The following is a 16,627-nucleotide window of genomic DNA, read 5'->3' as shown; positions in this document are numbered from 1 at the left end:
ATTATGCTAATCATGCTCTGATCAGACTGTGAGCTTAGTGTGATCCGATTTTCTAAGATGAGGAGAAGATGGGGAAAAAATCCTCCATCTTCTCCATTCTGACAGTCCGTGGAAATCGGACTGCACTCAGATGTCACTTGAGTTCGATCCGATTTTTTTCATGGACTCATTGACTTGCATGGCCGTGTGCTATACGAATATCGGATGCAAATTGGGCATGCTGCGATTTTGTCGGAGTGCACTTAGGCTGTTTTAAAATTTGTTCTGGATCCTACCTGCCCTTTAAATTTGTAGCCTTTTTACCCAGGAGGGACATGTCTGATAGAAAAGGTTAGGGTCCCTTCAAAAATAATTTCATCTTGTTGTGGCTTAAAGGGGTTGTCCAGCTTTAGTGTAAAAGACGACAGTCACTCTGTGACTGCAGACTTGTGAATCCTCACATTGCTCACACTGCACACTGTGTGGATTTTTCTGGTGCTGGCGGCGGCCATGTGTCCGCAAGTATGAGATTTGCATGCATGTAGTCACATGCCGACTAGATGTGCATTGAGTGAAGCTGGACACGTCTAGTCATAATGTGGCTGGAAGAATGCAAATTGCATACTTGCAGTCACATGACCACCCGCTCCCAGCACCGGAAAATCCTCACCGCATGCGTGCACTCTGTGTAAAGATTCACAAGTCTGTAGTCACATAGTGCAGATTTGAAGCCTAAGGCCAGACAACCCCTTTAATTTTCTAAGTATATTCTATATGGTAGAAATGCTGTTTAAATTAAATATATTTAATGTTTTTACATAGTTTGGAGCACACCATGTACTGCTTGGATTTCAACAGCCGATCCTTTTGTTTTAAAGGGTACCTCCCTTGAAAACAAGATGCACTGCTAGAGTAGTCTGGCAGCGGCTTTATCCTTTTTTTCTGTTGAAAACACATGAACACTTGACTGAGCCGAGCGCTCGTGGGAGAGATGACTGCCAGCACAATGAACGTACGGCCGACAGCTATGTCATGTGTATGGCAAGCTGAAGCGCGTGAGTGCATCTTAGGTGGATTGATCAGACAGGGTGTGATTCCTAACTCTGCAAGAGTGTTGTCTTACAGATGGTTTTGTATGGCCAAATTTTCAGTTCAATACACTCCTGAAACAGTGGAAAATAAGTAACAACAATAAAAGTAATCAAAGCAAGTAACAAATATTTTTTGTATCCAAGATGGAAAGTGTTGTCTTTTAAAGGGAACCTGTCATTAGATTGATTGACAGATCTCTCGCTATGTACAAACATGGGAGAGACCTTTCAAAGAATTGGTGCGGGGCAGGGAGAAGCCGGACGTCATCGGACTATTCAGGCCTCTTCCTATAGTCCTTGAGTGGCTTCCAAATTGTTTTCTCTGAAATATCGCAGCATTTCACATTACTGTAAACCTTGCTGCAATTTCACAGCCAGGCTCTGATTCATGCTGCTCATTGTCAGGCAGCATAAATCTAAAAAGTAGCAAAAAATGCAGTTTTGTGATATTTCACCCTCCTTTTTCTCTTCATGTTTTACTTTCTGCCCCTCTCTCATTATTTCTTCATTACACTTCAAAGAGGACCAGCTGATTTTACCACCCACCAAACCAATTACAGGTGTGTATAGGTTATAAAAAGACAAGTGAATCCTTACCTTTTAAAAAATCAAAAATGCTACTCCTTTTCAGAGAAATCCACTTTAAAGTGATATTGAAAATAAGGCTGGAAGTGCTCTGGGTGGTACGGAGCACTTCCACTTCCTCAGTTCCTTTCTCAGCCTAACTCCGCCCTCCCTTAGGTGATTGACATGCTGCATCAGTACTAACTATAAGAAATCCAAAAACCAAACGGCCTATCTAAAGCGGCACTTCCGACATATATAGAAGCCAAAAAAGAAAAGGAAGCTAATGCAGCTATAAGGTAAAATATATATATATTTTTTTATTAATTCATCATTAGAACCAATTAAAATATTAAACGGGAGAAGTGACAAAGAGACCCCTACATATTTTAATTGGTTATAATGATGAATTAATAAAAATCAGTACTAACTAGTTGACAATCACCTAGTGGAGGGCCGTTAGGTTGAGATTGGAGCAGAAGGAGTGGAAGTGCTCTCTCCCGCCTGGAGCACTTTCAGCCTCATTTGCATATCACTTCTAGAGTGGCTTTTTCTGTAACAGATCAGCGCTTTTTGCATCTTACAGACATGTATTCACTAGTGTTCTTATAACCTACACACATGTAAGGAGTTTGGGGGTGAATGGGGGAGGTGGTTGAATGAACTGACAGTTTCCCATTTAACATTTTATCGCTTTTTGCTCCCAATGTTTCCTTCTGTCTCTTTCATACTTTAACCTCTTACAATATCTTTTTTTTTCTTTTTTATCAATTGTCTATAAATAGGGAAGACATCGCTGATTTGGAAGAGGCAAAGAAATTATTGCGAGAAGCTGTAGTCCTTCCTATGTGGATGCCAGATTTTTTCAAGGGGATAAGAAGACCATGGAAGGTAGGAAAACTAAATAAATAAAACTCATTTCTATTTTATTTTCCACAGAGATTTTGTAGCAAATCTCTACTTACCTGCAGAAGAGTCACTTCACTGAATTCCAAAATTTTTAGCACAGAGATCTTGAGATTTTCAGGTGTCTTCCTATGATCTCCTAGAATAGTCATCTTTGTTAATGCCATGATTAGTTTCTTTCTCCAGATGTCGAGATGTTTTGGAAATTATTTCATAAATGAGCTAATGATATAATCATATAATTTTGTTTCTCCTAGCAATTATCAGAAAAAAAGGTGACTTAAAAATGGCTAAATACTGTTCGGAGAACTTTAATCTGCTCTAGGAAAGTATAAGCAAAATTGTAATTTTGTTTTTATTCTTTACTTTCTTAGGGTGTTTTAATGGTCGGACCACCTGGTACGGGTAAGACCATGCTGGCTAAAGCTGTAGCGACAGAATGTGGAACAACGTTTTTCAATGTTTCCTCATCAACCTTAACATCTAAATATAGGGGAGAGTCTGAAAAGTTGGTGCGCCTGTTATTTGAAATGGTAAGGTTTCTTTTTGTAGGTTATGTCATAATGTGTAAATGGTATAGTAATGTCAAAATGGAGTTATCAAATTTCTTCCTGAATGGAATCACTGGGTTTAGGGTTAAAATAGACTATGAAAAGCAGAAAGGTAATGAGGTCTCTGGACCACTCTGGTGGGTCAGAACCAGGTGATACTACGAGCAATGTTTATAAGCAGGCTAAGGACAGACCTAGAAGATATCAGGAGCACCATCCAAGATCAAACCAGAGTTGGAACCAGGAGATATCTGGAATCACACTTTAGTGGCATAAACTTTGCCAGAAATGTACTCTAGTCAGGAACTGGAGTACGTTTCTGTCAAAAATGCACAGCACTTGTAAGATGTACCTAATTCACTAAGCGCCTCTTAACCCCTTATCAACATCCCCTGTACATGTATGGTACAAATCAATAGCAGGTGTATGGAGCGTGCTTACGGAATGTGCTCGCCCCATACTCCGCAGATAATGGCTGTTAACCACCCATCAAACTCTTGACAGCGGCATTCCCAGCGTGCCGACATGTCATTCTATGCGCCCATTGATGACCCTGTTACGCGATTGCGGGGTGCCAATGGATTGCTATGATAGGCAGGGGTCTGTTGACTTTCTCCTTGCCTGTCATCACAGAGCTCGTTTGAAACCCAGTCTGTGGCCGGAGACCATGATTTTCACTGTATGCAGCCATACTGTGGTATTACTGTATATAGCAGAGGTGATCAGGCAATCGCAGGTTCAAGTCCCGGGGACTAATAGATATAGTAAAAAGTAATTTTAAAAACCGTTTTAAAAAATCTGAAAAAAAACAAACATTAAAATAACCCCCCTTTAAAAATAAAGAAAATAAAAAATTACACATACAGTATCGATGCATACATAATAGTCCAATCTATCAAAATATAAAAATAATTAACCTCATTGTAAACACCATAAACAGAAAAAAAAAAATCAAAATGCCAAAATTGCGTTTTGTTTTTTTGTCACTGTAATACCACAAAAAGTGCTGTAAGAAGTATTCAAAAGTCAAATCTACTCAAAATGGTATCAATAAGAAAGCTTCAATGACTGAAAAATGAAAGCGTTACAGGTCTCGTAAAATGGTGATACAATCAAAAAAAATTTATTTTGTTTAGAAATTTCTGGGGGTTTTTTTGTATTTTTTTTTACCACTAAAACAATAAAAAAAAAATTGGACAAATTTGATATCGCTGTAATCGTACTGATAAGCAGAATCGTATTGCCAGGTCATTTTTGCCACACAATGTATGCTGTAAAAACAATTCCCCAAACAAAGTCAGAAAAATTTACGTTTTTTTGGGGGCAATTCCACGCATTTTAAATTTTCCCCGCTTTCCAGTACACTGTGGTAAAATGAATGGTGTCATTCAAAAACCCTTGGCCTGGGACAGCTCAAAGTCCCATGGCTTCCAGTACCATATATACGCTGATGACACACAGATCTACCTCTCTGGCACATATGCCACCTCTCTTCTGTCCAGAATCCCAGGCTGTCTATCAGCCATATCCTCCTTGTTCTCCTCTCGCTTCCTCAAGCTAAATGTGGACAAATCTGAACTCATCAACATCTTTCCACCATCTTGCGTATCTTCTCCATCTGATCTACAGTGGGGGAAATAATTATTTGATCCCTTGCTGTTTTTGTAAGTTTGCCCACTAACATAGACATGAGCAGTCTATAATTTTAGGGTAGGTTCATTTTAACATTGAGAGATAGAATATCCCCAAAAAATCAAGGAAATTACATTACATAAATTAGATACATTTTTTTGCATTTTGCAGTGAGGAATAAATATTTGATCCCCTACAAATCATTATGAGTTCCGGCTCCTACAGACCAGTTAGACTCTCCTAATCGACTCGTTACCTGCATTAAAGACAGCTGTCTTACATAGTCACCTGTATAAAAGACTCCTGTCCACCGACTCAATTAATCAGTCAGACTCTAACCTCTACAACATGGGCAATATCAAAGAGCTTTCTAAGGATGTCAGGGACAAGATCATAGACCTGCACAAAGCTGGAATGGGCTACAAAACCATAAGTAAGATGCTGGGTGAGAAGGAGACAACTGTTGGTGCAATAGTAAGAAAATGGAAGAAATACAAAATGACTGTCAATCGACATCGATCTGTGGCACCATGCAAAATCTCACCTCGTGGGGTATCCTTGATCATGCGGAAGGTGAGAGATCAGCCTAAAATTACACGGGGGAAACTTGTTAATGATCTCTAGGCAGCTGGGACCATAGTCACCAATAAAACCATTGGTAACACATTACGCCTTAAAGGTTTAAAATCCTGCAGTGCCCGCAAGGTCCCCCTGCTCAAGATGGCACATGTGCAGGCACGTCTGAAGTTTGCCAATGAACACCTCGATGATTCTGTGAGTTATTGGGAGAAGGTGGTGTATTTAGATGAGACAAAAATTGAGCTCTTTGGCTTTAACTCAAGTCGCCGTGTTTGAAGGAAGAAAAAGAATGAGTACAACCTAAGAACATCGTCCCAACCATGAAGCATGGTGGGGGAAACATTATACTTTGGGGGTGCTTTTCTGCAAAGGGGACATGACGACTGCACCGTACTAAAGGGAAGATGGATGGGGTCATGTATCGTGAGATTTTGGCCAAAAACCTTCTTCCCTCAGTAAGAGCATTGAAGATGGGTTGTGGCTGGGTCTTCCAACAAGACAATGACCCAAAACATACAGCCAAGGCAACAAAGGAGTGGATCAAAAAGCACATTAAGGTCATGGAGTGGCCTAGCCAGTCTCCAGACCTTAATCCCATAGAAAACTTATGGAGGGAGTTGAAGCTCCGAGTTGCCAGGTGAAAGTCTCAAATTCGGAATGATTTAGAGATGATCTGCAAAGACGAGTGGACCAAAATGCCCGCTGACATGTGTGCAAACCTCATCATCAACTACAAAAAACATCTGACTGCTGTGCTTGCCAACAAGGGTTTTGCCACCAAGTATTAAGTGTTGTTTGCCAGAGGGATCAAATACTTATTTCTCACTGCAAAATGCAAATAAATGTATCTAATTTATACAATGTGATGTTCTTGATTTTTTTTTGGGGATATTCTATCTCTCAATGTTAAAATTAACCTGCCCTTAAAATTATAGACTGTTCATGTCTTTGTTAGTTGGCAAACTTACAAAAACAGCAAGGGATCAAATACTTATTTCCCCCACTGTATCTATCACAATAAATTACATCACTCTTTCCCCTGTACTGGAAATCCGCTGCCTTGGAGTAACCCTTGACTATGCCCTGTCCTTCAAACCGCTCAGCTCAAAATATTTCCAGAATCCGTCCTTTCCTCAACCTTCAATCTACTAAACTGCTTGTGCATGCCCTCATAATTTCCTGCATCGACTACTGCAACATCCTCCTCTGTGGCCTACCTGCTAACACTTTCACCTCTCCAGTCCTTCCTTAACTGACCGACATGTTCATCTCTCTCCTCGCCATTCTTCTGCTACCCCCTTTGCAAATCCTTTCACTGGCTCCCAATTGCCCAGCGAATCCAGTTCAAACTACTAACACTGACCTACAAAGCCATCCAGAAACTTTCTCCTCTGTATATCTCTGAACTAATCTCCCGATACATTCCCTTATGTAATCTCCGGTCCTCCCAAGACCTCCTTCTCTCCTCCACATTTATTTGTTCCTCACCCAATCGCCTCCAAGACTTCTCCCGAATATCCCCCATTCTCTGGAATTCTGTGCCTCAACACGTCAAATTATCCACCACATTCGAATCCTTCAGACGGAACCTGAAAACCCATCTCTTTGAGAAAGCTTACAACCTGCAATGACCCCGCTGCCTCCTCACCACCACCAGAGCTGCTGCAATCCCCAAACCTACTGTCTCCTTTTCCATCATCCTGTAGCATGTACGCTGCAAGCACAGGGTCCTCTTCCCTCTGTACCAGTCTATCATTGTTAGTTCATTTACTGTAAGTGATATCTGTATTTTGTATGTAACCCCTTCTCATGTACAGCACCATGGAATCAATGGCGCTATATAAATAATAATAATTCAAAAATACAATTCGTTCTGCAGAAAAAAAGCCCTCATGTCTGTGTGGATGGAAAAATCAAAAAGTTATGACTCTTGGAAGAAGTAGAGGAAAAAGAAAAAAAAATGAAAAAATGGAGTTCATCTTACTCCTACTCGTAGAGACGGTGGTGCACAAGTACAACATCAGTCCTAATGAATTGGTCCCTAATGTTACGTTTTTGAATAAACCAGGAACACACATACTGTGAAACAAAAATCAGAAAAAGCAAAAACTGTTTTAACAATTCACACGTTTTATCTTTGTCATAATTCGAAACAAAATAAAGACTTATCTAAGGGACTTAGAATGTTAAGAGTTGGAAGGGACCTCCAGGGTCAATGCAGGATTACCCTCCCCCAAAAAATAATGAGCCTTCTGCAGGTTCACCTACAGAAACCTTGTTACAACTTTTACTATCTCTACATAGTCAAATTCAATAGTCTTCCCGGCTTTCCGCCAGGGCCGATCCAAGAACCTCACTAAACCATCCAATCGGTAGTAGCGATGGTCGGTGTGTACAAAGGGCAGGGACTCGATCAACGCGAGCTTATGATTTGCAATTACTGTGAATTCCTCGTTCTCGGGGAAAAATTGCAATCCCCAATCCCCTTCATGAACTGGATTTAGCGTGTTACCTGCACCTGTCAGTGACTGGTAGACACACGCTGGTCCGTTCAGTGCAGCCCCGGACATCTAAGGGCATCACAGATCTGTTATTGCTCAATCTCTCATGGCTGAGCGCCACTTGTCCCTCTAAGAAGCTGGACGCGGACTTCATTAATGTCCTGGGGGAAACCTACATGGCACCATGATTGGAGAAACAGCAAGTTGAGCAGCTCTGTATTGTTCTCTGTGCTAGGCACAACACAATGAGACATTTTTGCCTGTAGTGTGCTTTTTCTTTTTTTTTCTTCCCTTTTTGGTTATCCATTTGCAGTAGTGTACCTGGTGTAGACAGCACTTCCCAGGGTGTAAATCACTAGAGAAAGCTCTGGCGTTAAGTGCACAGGCAGCGCTGGGATATATGAGCAGACGATGTGTACAGAATAATTATTTGCAAAATTGTGATGTGTTGGCTTTAGTCTAAATCTGAATATAGACTGTAATATTAATTCTTACAGATGTTAAACCGATCTTGTCTTGCTGTGACAATTCTAACAATGATAGACTAATGCGTTCTAATCATTTTCCAAAATAAAGTAAAGAATTGAATAGATGTTTTAGAAGCACAAATGGAAAGCTCACATCGTAAGTGCTGCTCTCCTGAACACTTTCTCAAGTCTAAAAGGTGTGAGAGGGAAACCCGTCTGTATAAAACACACTTAATACTTCTCTAGATGTAAGGAGACTGGCAAAATAAACGTGTGTCCAAATTTCCTTTAAAAAAGAATGCCATGGTGGAAAATATTTCTTTTATTTCAATTATATCTGAACATTTTTTTTTTTGTAAAATACCTTTGTTTTTGTACACTGCATATTAAAGAAGCACTCCCATTAAGTTTTCTATTCATTTAATGTGTATACGTTTATGTAGTGTGAGTGTATTAATATCCTCACCTACCGCCGTCTTCTCCTTATCCAGCGCCGTTCTGCTCCTCTTCTGAGCGACGTCACCGCTCTGCAGGCTCCTCCTTGTTAGGCTGCGCTCTGCGTGACATTGTTTTTTGGGAATTGTTTTTACATTTTATGGTAAAATTTACCTTGCGATATGATTTTCCTCATCAATACGATTACGGCAAACATGTCTAGTTTTTTTATTTTAGTGGTGGGAAAAAAATCAGAACAATAAAATGTAATGTTGGCGTTCTTGAATTTTTTTTCGTTTATGATGTTTACCGATCGCATTAATTGTTTTTATATTTTGATAGATCTTTTTTTTTTCTGAACGGGGCCATACCACATATCTGTATTTTTTAATATCTTTGTTTTCAATGGGGGAATCTTTAATTTTTATTTTTTTATATATTTTTTGGGGTTTTTTTTTTTTTGCTTTTCACTGTTAATGCTAGCCCCCTTAGGGGACTTAAAGATGCGATCGGCCGATCACTTGTGCTATATAAAGCGATGCCGCAGCATTCTTGCATATAGCAAAAATCACAGTCTCCTTCGAAGCCTGGTCGCAAACAGGGTTTCAAAAGAGTACAGCTATGACAGGCACACGGGTCTTCAGCTGACCCCTGACTGTCATCATAACCCATTGGCGCCCCCGTAATGTGATCGCGGAGAGAATAATCCGCACGCATGCCGGCACGTGTTAAATGCCGCTGTCAGAGATTGACAGCGGCATTTAACAGGTTAACAATTGCAGGCAGAGCACCGCTCCAACCGCGATTGTTAGGGGAAGGTCTTGGCTGTAATACACAGCCATCACCTGCCAGATATGGGGCAGGTTCGCTGTGTAAGCCCACTCCATACACCCACGTCCAACTTGCACTGTATATGTACTGCAGATGTCGTGAAGGGGTTAAGGTCTTTGTTCTCCTAGAATTTGAACATTTGTATTTCCTTCTTATATTTGTGATAAATGGTTTACGAATATATAGTTATTCCTCTTATTTGTGCATTGCACCATATCCATTAAGGGGTCCCACTTTAAAATATGGTATTTTCTATAATACTTTTATATTCTTTTGATTCTAATTTTTCTTTTTGTAATTGTCACCATAGGCAAGATTTTATGCTCCCACCACCATTTTTATTGATGAAATTGACTCAATCTGTAGTCGTAGAGGAACGTCAGATGAACATGAAGCCAGCCGAAGGGTCAAGTCGGAGCTGCTTATACAAATGGATGGTATGATATGACTCCTTTTTTAAAGGATTCCAATTATCCCCAGTATACTTGTCAAACACTCATGAAGTCACTGAATTAGTAATATATGTGATCACCAAACATTAGTCCATATATTGTCAGAGGCCTCTGAATCCTGCACTTCTAACTGAAACTTTCGAATGTCTAAAACTTTTACTCTGCCCTACACTATGGGGTTTGGATTGTGAGAATCAATGAGCAACTGCCCTGTGTCCTCTTCTAGAATTTCCCTGAACAGTTGCACTGCTGTCTATCTGAACCAAAGTTAGCCCCACTTGAATGAAAACTTTATTATCATGATCGGTGGGGGTTTCAGAGATCACCCCTCCCACCAGTCATAAAATATAGCCCAGTGCTATCACTTTACAACAGGGGTTGAGAACCTTTTTTCTGCTAAGGTCCATTTGTATAATTATAACCTCATATGGTGGTCGTACAGAATTATTAACTTAAAAATTATAATGCTGTAGCGCAATTGACTCTTTGCGATAAGTTTTGTAAAAAGCTGATCGCAACAGTAAGTTCCGAACACAGACTGCATGTCTCCTCAAAGTGGGAAATTCATCATTGCTCACTTTACATTTATAGAACTCAAGCAGTGGGAGGTCTGCAGTATACATCACATAGGAGACACCGAGACTGATGTGTATATATATCACATAGGACAGACTGGGACTGGTGTGTGTGTGTGTGTGTGTGTGTGTCTGTGTGTCTGTGTGTGTATATATATGTATGTATATATACATACGTACGTACATACATACATTGGAGACACCGAGACTGTTGTATCTGTACATCACATTGGAGACACTGAGACTTCTGTATATACATCACATAAGAGACACTGGGGGTGGTGCATATTCATTATATAGGAGACACTAAGGCTGCAGCAAATACATCACAATGGAGATACTGGATCTGGTGCATATATATTGCATAGGAGACACTGGGGCCAGTGCATATACATCACATAGGAGACACTGGGGCTGGAACATATACATCACATAGGAGACACTGGGGTAGGTGTCTTCATCAGAGGGATGGAAGCACAGACTTCTCCCACAAAGAGGTAATCCTTCATTGCATGCACCTCAGCGTTCAGTAGTGAACGCTGTGTGTGTGCACGCAGTGTAAGGAAAAATTAAAGGACCAGCGGATGGTAAAACAGAGCAGTCACAATAGGCTTGATTGCTGCTGCTTATGACTCAGCTTTACAATTTAGGCTGACACTGAATGAATAGACTAATTTTATTATCATTTTTGAATGAGAAAAGTAATGACAGATAGCAGCTTTATTTTTAATACTGGAGGCCTAAAATATGGCACGATAACAATAGTATATACTACAGCCTACATATAGATAACACTGTTTGGATCATCCCTATCACTCCCTGGCCCCCAAGGGAGGGGGCTACATATTATCTCTTCAGATTGTAATAATTTCTGATATTTCTTTGTCAATTGACATCTATTTCCAAAAGCAAACAACCTCTCTACCATCTGCGTAGGATCAGACTACACACTGGGTTTATTTGTTGTCTGTTACCATGGAGATGCATAGTCTGGTTATAAGCTGTAAAAACAATAGGACATTTTTATTCATGATTTTTAAACAAAGATTGATAGAGACTGTAAAAAGAGAATATAATTTTGGTTGTGAAAACGTACATAGAATTTACATTTAATTTATTAAAACGATAATAAAATACATAAGATGTTCTGTTTAAAATAGACAGGTTGTGAATACCATGATTTTTTTGGCCCTAAAGAATTTAGATAACTGTGTTACTGTCACGCAAGGTGTGGGAAAGACTTAGTGCAACACAAATGGAAGAGGGAAAGGGAGCCCAGACTCTAGGGAAAGGTATGGAGTGGAGACCTCCTAGGCTGATCTAATATCACCCTGTCTCCACTAACGCCTCTGTATTTGCTCTTCACCAATCCCGCACGCGAACCTTGCCCTGTCTTTCCCTGACGTTTGGTCCTGGCTACGGAAGGGAGGGAGATGAGCGCTAGTCGATCCCCACTGACCACTAAAGACAACAAGGGGAAACAAACAAACAAGGGAAGATAGCTTAGCTTTTAGTCGACTTCAGATAGATGAACACCCGTCCTCATATCTCCAGAGAGGATGAAGTAATGCACTTACCCCGAGCCTTCACAAAGGGTAATGCGAGTATCGCCGGCACCTCCCTCTAGCAGACAGCAGGTATTTATACACCCAGGCCAGAATTAGCCAGAAGAAGGTAGCCGTTGGGTCCTAGAGAGACAGCCTCTAAGAGGGTGTCTGCAACCATCTGCAGGGCGACTGTCTGTCAGTTCTGACACACCTGTGACAGTTACTGGCTAAAGGCCTCTTACTGTGATGGCTTTGAATTAAAGGAGTTTTCCGGTCTAATAAGCAAAGTCTGCAGTGATTCTATGTGACTGCTGGCTACCAATTTGCGACAGTTTTCAATGTGCACACTGTCATGATTCCCCTATTTGCTCCATGCGAGTTGCTGGTCACATAACCATATGTATGCTATTTGCTTCTTCTATTGAGAAAAGTCAAATGAGACTACTCGGCACCTGACCGCAGGTAAGGACATGGCGTACATGTGGTCATGAGACCGCAGACTGTCACTGAGGATACAGAGGAATCACACTGTCACGACTTTGCAACTTAGACTGGACTACCAATTTAATGTGATTTTCTGAGAGTTTATGAAATTAGTTGCTGAAAACTATATGTCAAAAAACATTACTCACCTGATTAAATTCCCTTTTCCCTCCAGAGCTAATGCTCTGGTGTTCCCCCCCAGTCTTTATTTTCCTGGTGCAATGAGGTGCCATTGCAGCATGTGATAATTAAACCAATCCCTGGCCTCAGCAGCAATGATAGCATGCACAGCATGTGACCATTAATGCCAGTATTGACTGCTGCAGCTTCATGCCACGTTGGCATGTTTATCCATGAAAATGAGCATAGCCCAGTTAGGACCAATAGAACATCACTGGACCCATTTAGGACCAACAGAACATCGTTCATAACCTTCCCTGCAGCTAGTCGGCTTTTGTTTTTTTTTTAACTTTTTGGGCACCCCTTTAAAAGAGTTGTCCGCTGCAATATTATATTAAAAAATGGACCCATGGAGAGGTAAAAAAACAAACAAACAGATTCTCACCTACTGTACCCTGGCTCTCTTTTACACTGCTGCCAGTGTCCCCCACAAACTCTCTAGCTCATTATTCCAACTCTGATGCAGCGTCACCACTTCAGTCCATCAGTGGCCATTGATTGACTGCAGTGGTCATGTGAAGAGACCACCCGGGACATAGGCAGTAGTGTGGAAGAATGGTGGCAATTCAGTAGGTGAGTATTTTTTTTTGTTTGTTTGTTTTAAGACCACCCAAGGACTATTTTCTATATAATAATGTGTAGAAGACAACCCCTTCAATGTAACCATCACTGTGTATTTAAAAAAAAAACATTGGCAAATGAGGTAAAGGGCTTTCTTTTGCCCTTTTCACAATTCTTATTCATTTAGTTGTAAATGGAAATAACAAGTACTTATGGTAGTCATGGTTCGGTTAGGCTTATCAGCCTCTAGATGTAGTACTGGTATATCTGGAAAGCTCCTGGAATGAAGAGAGACCTGAAAAAGTCAGCAAATGACCGTACCATACCTCCGCTCTTGTCGCTTGCACCTGAAGAACATCTATAGAATCCGCCCCTTTCTCACCTTGGAAACAACAAAAACCCTCACTGTCGCCCTCATCCACTCCCGCCTTGACTACTGTAACTCTCTATTAATTGGCCTCCCCCTCACTCGACTTTCCCCTCTCCAGTCCGTCCTTAATGCAGCAGCCAGGGTCATCTATCTGGCTAACCGTTACTCGGACGCTTCCGCTCTATACCAGTCATTGCACTGGCTGCCCATACATTATAGGATCCAATTTAAATTGCTCGTTCTCACCCGCTAAGCTCTCCACAGTGCGGCACCCCCTACATCTCCTCCCTCATTTCTATTTATCGGCCTACACGTTCTCTACGCTCCGCAAGCGACTTTCGACTAACATCCGCACTAATCCGTACCTCCCACTCCCGGCTCCAAGACTTCTCCCGAGCTGCATCTATTCTTTGGAATGCTCTTCCCCAAGAAATTAGGACGAACCACAACTTACACAGTTTTAGGCGCACCCTAAGAACACACCTGTTTAGGGCGGCCTATCACGTTCCCTAATCGAAGTCCTTTTAAATATTTATAGCCCATTCATTATTTCTCCAAACAAAAGTCTCCTCCAAACTCCACCACACCTAAAAGCACTACAGATACTGGCTGGTGACGAGCTCATGCAGCCTTTATCTATCCCTCATCCCCTCAAGATGGATGGACCATCATTGTAAATAAGCCCCTGTTCTTTGTGTCACCCCCACCTCATGGTAGATTGTAAGCTCTTACGAGCAGGGTCGTCATTATTTTTCCTTTAATTATTGTATTATCTTTAGCTATGTTACTTATGACTGTTGTATATGAACCTCTGAATTGTAAAGCGCTGCGGAATATGTTGGCGCTATATAAATAAAGATTATTATTATTACCTCCCCCAGACTTTGGGAAACCAGCAATTCCAGAAGCTTTCTCTGGACGTAGGCTCAAATAGGGGGTTGGTAATGGCAAAAACCATTTACATCTCTTATGACCTGCTCATAGGGTGAATATTTTTTTTATATTATTGTTGTTATTATTAATATTTTATTATTATATTACATCCCATCCTGACCCAGGGGTCATATATATTACCCATCTCTTATCCCAGAGTAGGGCGGTATGACCCTGAGGTCCTACTCTAGTCCCCCTTCATCCTTTCCTCCCATTACCATTCTGATCCGTAGTCCTGATATGCTCTGGGGTGTGTTTTTAGCATTTTCAGATGCTTTTGGGAAGGAAAGTAACTATATTGGTTTATTTAAAAGAACTCCTACATTATCATTGAGCATCACAATAGAATTTGGCTTTCTCTACTGAACTAAAGTGCTTAGATGTAGTTCTGCTTTTTTGTGCTGTTGATCTCGATATAAAAGAACTTTCGGAGTGTTTCCTTTAATAACTTTTCATCCCCTTTAGTCTGAGAGCAGCAGAGACAGTTACATAAATAACCTGTCTCCCTCGGCTGAGCAATGTACAACAGTAGTTATTTTATGTAAAGCCCTCCAGCATCAGACTTCAAAACCACTGTGCACAGATGCCATTTGAGAAATTGCCTGGGACAGTCTGTTTTATGAATATCTACTTGGATGAACTAGCAGAGCGGTGCGGGGAAAGCAGAGCTCCTATGATTGATGGCGAGTGGTCTCAGAATTCTAAAAAGTCTACAGAACGGCGTGGGTTTAATAAAGATCATGGTTTCTCCATTGTCAACACCCTTTGTCAGTTCAATGCTGCTAACTGCACAATCCATGTTTTAATATTGTAGGTGTTGGAGGCGCCCTAGAAAATGACGATCCCTCAAAAATGGTTATGGTTCTGGCTGCAACCAATTTCCCATGGGACATTGATGAGGCTTTACGGAGAAGATTAGAGAAGAGGATCTACATACCATTACCTACAGGTATTGAGACACCTGATACAAGCAGCTGCCGTTGTCAAAAAGGGCAACTAAATCCAAAAATGCAGATGGAATGTAAAATAAATATCTATACATACTGCATATATCCAGTTCTGTGTCCACCTTTATCACCTTGGGTTTTTGCATTTTCGTTTTTTGCTCCCCTTCTTCCCAGAGCCATAACTTTTTTTCTATTTTTCCGTCAAAATGGCCATGTGAGGGCTTGTTTTTTGCGGGACGAGTTGTACTTTTGAATGACACCATTTATTTTACCATATACTGTACTGAAAAACGGGAAAATAATCCAAGTGCGGAGAAATTGCAAAAAAAAGTGCAATTCTAAATATTGTCTTTTTGTTCTTTTTTGTTTTTTACCTTGTTCACTAAATACTAAAGCTGACCTGCTCTTATGATTCTCCAGGTCATTACGAGTTGCAGATGGCAAACATGTAGAGGTTCTTTTTTATTCAAGTAGTGGAAAAAAAATACAAAGTTTGGAAAAAAAAAAAAAAAAATGCTCTATTTTCCAAGACCCGTAGCGTCTCTATTTTTCAGGATCTGGGGCTGGGTGAGGGCTTATGTTTTTGTGCACTGTGCTGACGTTTTTATTGATACCATTTTGGTGCAGATAGGATGTTTTGATCGCCCGTTATTTCGTTTTATTGCAATGTTGCTGTGACAAAAAAAGCAAATTCTGGCGTTTTGATTCTTTTTTTCTCATTATGCCGTTTACCGTTCAGATTAATTACTTTTATGTAGTGATAGATCTGGCAATTCTGAACCTGACTACCCAATATGAGTATTTTTCAATTTTTGTATTATTTTATTTTGAATGGGGCAAAAAAGGCGTGATTTGAACTGTTTTTTTTATATTTTTAAAAGCTTTTTTTTTTTTTTTTTTTTTTTTTTACTTTTCACATGCTTCAATAGTCTAGAAGACTAGAAGCTGCAATTATCTGATTGCTTGTGTTACACATAGCAGGGCTTCAGCCCTGCTATATGTGACAAGAATGCTCATCTGCTATGAACACCAACCGCTAGATG

The 16,627-nt window shown here is 40.5% G+C and overlaps 1 protein-coding gene across 1 annotated transcript in view; it reads left to right on the top strand.

The window, feature by feature from the left end:
- Positions 1-16,627, top strand: part of KATNAL1 (katanin catalytic subunit A1 like 1) — a 195,644-nt gene that overhangs the window by 125,536 nt on the left and 53,481 nt on the right. The window contains exons 6-9 of the mRNA XM_073662488.1: positions 2,420-2,525; positions 2,915-3,073; positions 9,847-9,973; positions 15,452-15,586. Coding sequence (XP_073518589.1) covers positions 2,420-2,525; positions 2,915-3,073; positions 9,847-9,973; positions 15,452-15,586 — 527 coding nt within the window. The remainder of the gene's footprint in view (positions 1-2,419; positions 2,526-2,914; positions 3,074-9,846; positions 9,974-15,451; positions 15,587-16,627) is intronic.

This window comes from Phyllobates terribilis, unplaced genomic scaffold (assembly GCF_046119375.1).
Source record: "Phyllobates terribilis strain yellow unplaced genomic scaffold, ASM4611937v1 Scaffold_2__4_contigs__length_985480577, whole genome shotgun sequence".
NCBI classification, from domain to species: Eukaryota; Metazoa; Chordata; class Amphibia; order Anura; family Dendrobatidae; genus Phyllobates; species Phyllobates terribilis.
The sequence above is the reverse complement of the archived record's forward strand: the minus strand, read 5'-3'. Positions and strand labels throughout refer to the sequence as shown.